Source organism: Podarcis erhardii, assembly GCF_964252035.2.
Source record: "Podarcis erhardii genome assembly, chromosome: 17".
NCBI classification, from domain to species: Eukaryota; Metazoa; Chordata; class Lepidosauria; order Squamata; family Lacertidae; genus Podarcis; species Podarcis erhardii.
Genome location: NC_138515.1, coordinates 35,750,373 through 35,757,921, shown reverse-complemented (window position 1 = coordinate 35,757,921; position 7,549 = coordinate 35,750,373). Strand labels below are relative to the sequence as shown.

Sequence of the window (7,549 nt, the reverse complement as noted above, 5' to 3'; positions counted from 1 at the left end):
TTGTACTCCACTTTATTTGGGGCAGCCTTGGTTCAGAAGCTGTACCTAGTGTAGAATAGGACAGTTGGTGCGGTTTCCTGCCACACGACACACACACAAAAACCCATTTGGCTGGGTTGCCCCATATAATACCCAAGTTCAGGGGTCTGCAAGGCTTATCGGGCCAGATTACTTCCGCGGAGATCCTCCGTGGGCCAGACCAGCGCAGCACAACACCGGAAATCGTGTCTGTGCATGTCCGCGGTGCCAAAAATCGCTTCTGTGCATGCCCAGATGCCAGAAATTGAGTCTGCGCAGAATTTCCAGAGCCACGGAAGAGAGTTCCCATGCCGTGCTGCACCGGTTTAGTGCAGCGCGTGGCGACTTGCTGAGCGGGCGGCTCGGTTCGGGGGCGACTCGTGGGCCGGTTAAACAGCCTCCGTGGGCCACTTCTGGCCCATGAGCCTTAGGTTGCCGACCCCTGCCCAAGTTGAAGGAGCTGCAGCTGAGCTAAGTTTAAAGTTTCAGAAACCTGATATTTTCCCTTAATTTGTGCCCACCATTCTCACCAATTCACCACAGATAGATTTGTCATTATAAAGCGGAACAGCCATGCTGAGGTTGATTTTTCCACTGGTGAAAGTACAACTGCAGCATCCTGCAGTGGAGACCTGAATGCAGAGTCAGGAGCCTGGGTCGGCAAACTAAAGTCCGTGGGCCAGATCAGGCCCAATTGCCTTCTCGATCCAGCCTGTGGACGGTCCGGGAATCGCTGCATGGATCGCCAGCGTGTCCGTTCTTTCCCTCTCCTCACGCGGCGGCAGCGGCGCCTCCTCCCTCCCTCCTCCTGGCTTCTCCCTGCCCTGCCTAGAGGAGGAAGGGGGCTGGGCTTTGTTGGTGCCAGCAGCAGCAGCGCTTGAGTGGCTGCCATTTTAAGCAGCCCCTCTCCGGAGCCCTTTTGCATGCCGCTCATTATCCCGCCGCCACTGCCAGTCCCTACCACTCGCAAGACACAGGTAAGCAGCTACCGGGGCTCGTGGTGCTCTTGCATCATTTATTTATTTTTCAAAATATAGCCTGGCCCCCCACAAGGTCTGAGGGACAGTGGACCAGCCCCCTACTGAAACGGTTTGCTGATCCCTGGTCAGGAGAAATCTGCAGACTTCTTCCTTGGCAGGAAACTTAGCTAAGGGGAAGGGAGAGAGACTTCAAAGATGAGAGGTCCTAATATGAAGGGAAAGCCAGGACAAGAGTATCAAGAAACTTGGAGAAAAACCTGAATAGCTCACTTCTGATTTGGTTAGCAGGCAAAGCGTATCGTGATGTTTGTCACTCAGCACTGCGGAATAAGCCAATGAATATGGGCCAGCGTAGGATTATTTGCAGTGTTGCATCATAACCAGTGGATTGCTGCATAGACAAGATGAGTCAAGACAATCGGTAGTGAAACTTTGCAGATAATCACATTGTTACACGCCGCCCCAATCTCTGAGCGGTGGGATATTCTACACTGTGTAAGATAAACAGATTTCAAAAAGTTACCTTTCAGAGGTGTGCTTATTAACATTTTAGGTATTACCTTAAAAATCCAAGTCCACACTATCCAGGTTATCCTATTTCAGATCTTTTCCCCATTTTCTTTTACCATATTGGCCTGAATATAAGCCTCACTCCCCCCCTCCCAAAAAAATTCTGGCCGTGAAAAGTTAAAGTGTGGCTTAAATTCACGACCTTACGAAAATGGGCTTTTACGATATCACTGCTGAAACAGGCATAGAGTAAACCGGAACAGGTGTGAGTGCCTGCAGAATTTTGAGGGAGTGGCTTATTTTCGGGTATTGTCTTTTTTCTCTCCCCCCCCCTTGAATTTTTAAGGTGTGGCTTATATTCGGGTGTGGCTTATATTTGGGCCAATATGGTATATGTGAATTTCAGCAGAATGGACGATATCAGAAATTAATCTGTTTCTTAGATAAGGACTTAACATTACACTTGTGAGAGCCATGTCTGTCATAGTGTAACGCTGCAGTTGTTCCTGTTTGAGTTGTTCATTTGTTGATTTCAATTTCGCTCTTCTGCTCTTTGATAACCTTACAGCTCTGTATTGGTGATAGCAAGCACTGTCTCAACGGCTGTAGTCTTTTTGTTAATATCAAATCTTAATTTAAAATATAAGTTAAAAGCAAAAGAAATCAGTATATTCTACTGAATATCCTCACTGGATTAGCACTAACCAGTATATTTTAAAATGTAGTGTTCTGATGGGGTATTTAGCTATTATTCACTCTATAACATGCCTAAATTGAATATATTGGAATAATTCAGATTTTATTTTGATTCATTAATATAGTTACTTGGGTATATGAAATGATATAACCATCTTTTAGCTGAAATGCATAATCTTTAGTTGAGACCAAATAGATGAGTTTAAAGCCCAGTAGAATTGCTTAACTGTAAATGCATTTGTTCCTATAGATGTCAAGAATGAGAGACGCAGTGCCAGTTTTGGTGAGAGATTATTTCATACTTTCAAAATAAATTTAGTAGGGGGAAGGCATTTGAGATCAGAGATAAACATTGCTGGACTGTGCCACAATATTTCCCACAGCTGTCAACCATATAGATCTTTCTCTGCTGTTGTCAAACTATCTATTTCAAACCATTTAGTAGCAGCGGCTAATTCTGTGGCTTGATAATAGCTAATAATATTAGAAACTCCCAAACCTCCCTTGTCTGTTTTTCGATATAGATTTTTGTTTGCCGTTCTATGCAGTTTGTCCATACAGATGTATTTCATAATGCCATTCTGCTAACTTGCAATTTTCTATTCCCAATGGGAGCGTGCTTAATAAAAATAATATTTTAGGTAAGGTGATCTTGATATCTGTCAGGGGTTCAGGAGCAGAGACACAGGAGAAGGAGCAAATGGAGAGTGAGGAGGAGGAATACGAGGGGGGTGTAGGCAGTGACAGTGGTCAGAGAGATTCCACGAGTCTCTCCAGCGAATCGGAAGATTCACAGAGAGGAGCGCCGATGGCCAGGGCAAGGGGGGTGCCAAGGGGGAAACCCCAGAAGGAAGGGGCCAGCGGGGACTCCCTGAGCAGCAGTTGGAAATCAGGACCAGCGTCCCCACCAGAGCGTAGTGGGGGGGAGGAGTCCCAGGCATCGGGACCAGTCTTCCCACCACCAGAGGGAGGAGATGAGTCAGGATGGGCCACGTCTCCATCGGAGAGCGGGGAAACGGTCAAGAGGAAAGTCACCGGCTGGGCGCGCGCGCCAAGTTCAAATGTACAGGCGAGCGGCACAGCAAGTAGCCCGGATAGGGAGCCAGGTCCTAAAGCCCGCCGGAAGGAAGGGCAAGACTCAGGGGGGTCAGCGTCAGAAGAGTCCAGGAGGGAGGAAACCCCAGGGGGCAGAAGGACCCAGAGGAGGAAGGAACAGCGCAGGAGGTGGAGCCGGGCTAGGATCCTAAACTGGTGCGGAAGGGGCAGTGACTCAGAGGGGACTTCGCCGATCTAGAGTCTAGACGTAGGGTTGCACGCTCTGGCTTTAAAATGGAAATTATACTTCAATAAAGACTTTTGTACATAATATCAGCCTGGCGTTGGTCCTCTGTGAGCTGGGACCTAGAGGCAGCCCTGACAATATCATTTTTATTCTGCCCAGCAAAGATAATGGCTAGCGTCTTCATTTTTCCAGATATTTCTCCATTTCTGTTGCCATTTCTTTACAGTTAGGTTCTTGTATTAGTTTTATTTCTGGATGTAACCATATCGCCAGAAACTTGATGGGAGTCTTACATCTGTCTGCCCTAATAAGTCTCCACATAGCCTAGCAGAAATATTGATCCCAAAATATTCTGACTTGGAGGTGAAAGTTAGTTCAGGCACATGGATCTGCCCTGTATTTTCCACTGTGAAGAGAGATGGAATGAATTTATCCAGCTTCTCTGCAATCTCCTTTTCCTCCTTTAGAACGTCATTGATTTCCTTGTCACACAAGATAGCAGGTGCACCGATGGCGTCCATAGCTGCTCTACAACTAATGTGTTTAAATAATTTGTTGCTTTTGTCTTGATGTTTTTAGCAATGTGTTCCTCAGATTCTTTTCTCTTGCCTCTCCCATCCTATCCCTGCCACATCCCTTTTTGAGGTTTGTGCAGGCTTCAGTTCTGCCAACTTAATTTCTGCTGGTGCAACCTGGCTCAGCCACAACAGCCCACTGGATCCAAACTTCCCCATTGTGGCAGATCTGGGGTTTAAATTGTGCAATAAATTGGTACATGGTCAAAATTCCAGATTAATATAATTAACAGCACAACAAAAGGGTGTGAAGAAAGATACAGTGGTGCCTCGCAAGACGAAATTAATTCGTTCCGCGAGTTTTTTCGCCTAGCGAATTTTTCGTCTTGCGAAGCACGAAATCCCATAGGAATGCATTGAAAATCAATTAATGCATTCCTATGGTCAAAAAAAGTCCAAACAAAGCCAAATTTGGTACAAAAATAGTTTATTAACTGCTCTTTAAAGTCACAGATACTGTAAAGAGCATTTCAAAAATTGAAGGAACAATAAATTAAGTTTCTAAACATGACAGAAAAACATTTAAAAATCAACAAAGTGTACAGTACGTTTTCTAAGACTCTGGGGGACAACTCAAAGAAGGTTCCTCTTCCACTCTGCTTCTTGCTGAAGAACCTGTCCATGGTCTGCTGCTTCATCCGCCTTTTCAGCACCTCCCTGAAAGGCGACATGACCCTCGTATCAAAAGTGTTCGCAAGGTCATGTGTCAGGTCCTTGTCAGAGTGGTGCCGCTGTGCAAAAACCTGCACATCTTTCCACTTCAGGCAAATGTCCCTCAGTTCTTTGGAGGACAGCCGTTCCTCAGTTGCTTCCTCCTCTTCCAGCGAGGCCTGCTCCTGCGCAGCCTCTGCCTGCAGTTTGACCAGCTCCTGGGTCCTCCTCTGTGACCTCCAGTCCCATGGACGTCCTCCTCTGTGACCTCCAGTCCCATGGTCCTCTCCAAGGAAACAATGTCCTGCACCACTGTTGACTCTGGTGCATCAGAGCCACTTGGTGCCAGACAGTCCGGACACAGGCTGCGCCAAGCACAATTCAAATTTCTCTGGCTCATCCCGTTCCAGGCCGTGGTGATCAAGTGGTCCTTCCAGAATTCCCGCAGGGTGATGTTGGTGCAATCAGTCACCTCGAAGCATCGCCTGAAAAGCTCCTTGGTGTAGAGTTTTTTGAAATTGGCGATGAGCTGCTGATCCATCGGCTGGAGCAGTGGCGTGGTGTTAGGCGGCAGGAACATGATGCTGATGAAGCTGAACTCCTCCAACAAGTCCACCTCAAGGCCTTTAGGATGAGCAGGGGCATTGTCCATCAGAAGCAAAGCCTTCAGCGGCAGGTCGTTGTCCATCAGGTACTGTTTGACAGCAGGGCCAAAAGCAAGATTGACCCAGTCCACAAACAGCACATGTGTGACCCAAGCCTTACTGTTCGATCGCCACATGACACTCAGCTGCTCCTTGTCGACCTTGTGTTTCTTGAAGGCCTGTGGGTTCTCCGAGTGGTATACCAGCAGGGGCTTGATCTTCAGGTCGCCGCTTGCATTGGCACAGAAGAGCAGGGTCAGACGGTCCTTCATGGGCTTGTGGCCAGGCAACTTGGCCTCCTCCTGAGTGATGAAAGTCCTTTTAGGCATCCTCTTCCAAAACAGCCCGGTCTCGTCGCAGTTGAAGACCTGCTGTGGAACGTAGCCCTCCGTCTTCACAACCTCCAGGAACTCCGCTGCAAAGTCTTCAGCTGCAGGAACATCAGAACTGGCAGCCTCTCCATGCCTGACCACGCTGTGGATTCCAGATCTTGTCTTGAACCGGTCAAACCAACCTTGCCTTGAAGACTTCTGGCTCGCCTGAGGTTCCTGGCTGTTCCCGGACAAGGTCTGCGTGCAAGGCCTTGGCCTTCTCACAAATGACGGCCTCAGTCACTGTGTCCCCTGCACGCTGCTTCTCTTCTAACCAGATGAGCAGCAACTTCTCCACCTCCTCCAGAACAGCTGGGCGGTTCTTCACGATCCTGGTGACTACCTTGGCTGCATCAGTCGCAAGGATCTTTTCCCTCATCTTCATGATGGTCCCGATGGTCGATGGATTCCTCCCATACTCCCTGGCGAAGTCTGTCACACGCATTCCACCGTCATGCTTCTGGATGTTCTCCTTCTTCATTTCCAGCATAACCTTCTCCTTCTTCCTCTCACCGGCCTCTGCAGCAGCAGTCTTCTTGGGTCCCATGGCAGCACAGCTCCTACCTTTGCAACCCCCAAAAAATAATAATCAGTGCTTCACATCCAAAAAATTCAAAAGCAGCAAACCTCCTAGAAAACACACAAGCTTCCAGATTCTTGCAAACCCCTCCCCAACACCAAGTCCTTGAATTCCAAACACCCCAACCCAAAATCCAAACCTCCCCAAAAAAGTTTTAAAAGTTTAACTTACCAAATGGCTGCAAAAGAAGTTTTGGAAAAGCTTCAAAAATCACCAAAGTCTTCAAAAACCTCAAAAAAGGCTACCACACCACGTGCTATGAGTTGCTCCTCGAAGTCAAGTCGCAACTGCACCTCTTCAAGCAATGCACCCTGGGTTTTAACGGTTTTACGAAAAAGGAAACAAACTTGCAAGACGTTTTCGTCTTGCGAAGCTAGCCCATAGGGAAATTTGTCTTGCGAAGCAACTCAAAAAACGAAAAACTCTTTCATCTTGCGAGTTTTTCATCTTACGAGGCATTCGTCTTGCGAGGTACCACTGTATAGTCTTGTCCCTTTGGGATCCAGAACATTCTCTTACTCATCACACCCCCTCTGAACTGACCGCTTTTAAATAGCTTACTTTTGTCATCACGCCAAACCGCTTACTTGAACATCAACCCTGCTTTATGCAAGGACTCTTAATAGGAAGATGAAGGGAGAAGGGACTCCAAGATACTGCAGCATTGCTGCTGAATGGCTTCTGGGAGGGCATGGCCCCTGTGTCATTAATTGAATGCCTCCTAAAGTTATTATATTTGTTTTAAGTGTGTTTGCAGAACTCTGGGGATGCCACAATTAAAATAAGGAAAAGGTATCCCCATAAATACCATTGAGAAAAACCAGGTTGTAGGATTCCTAGTGTAGATCCTAATTTCTTCTTCAATTCGTAAGCACACTAGGGAACTGGAATTTGAATGGTTGTACATCTAAGTGGGCAGGGACCCTGCAGGCCATTTTCCTCAAGGCTCCCTCCACCCCTCCTCCTCCTGACATAATATATAAATCAGATGTGGGGCAGACACAGCTGCAACGGAGCAACCAGGAGCCTTAAAATGTCTTCCTGGCTGTTCCTTGGGATATGGTGCTTGCATTAAATCTGTCCCAAATGGATTGGCAGCTCCTGACTGCAGCTCCCAAGCATAGCCGATCCCTGATCAAAGCCCTGCTGGGATCGGCTGCACTCTACAGTTTTCAAGTGAGGTTTGATGATAGCGCTGATCAACTGATCAGCAGTGTCTTCAGCTTGGATCAGTCGGGATCT

At 47.4% G+C, this 7,549-nt stretch overlaps 1 protein-coding gene across 1 annotated transcript; it reads right to left on the bottom strand.

Moving 5' to 3' along the window:
* Positions 1–5,860: 5,860 nt before the first annotated feature.
* LOC309332662 (putative CENPB DNA-binding domain-containing protein 1) lies at positions 5,861–6,786 on the bottom strand (the record flags this gene model as incomplete). The annotated part of the gene is made up of 2 exons (XM_081845785.1): positions 6,479–6,786; positions 5,861–6,291 (listed from the first exon to the last, which is right to left on the bottom strand). Exon 2 carries the CDS (start codon positions 6,272–6,274, stop codon positions 5,861–5,863), a length of 414 nt encoding a protein of 137 aa, XP_081701911.1. The 5' UTR covers positions 6,275–6,291; positions 6,479–6,786.
* Between the last annotated feature and the right edge of the window lie 763 nt (positions 6,787–7,549).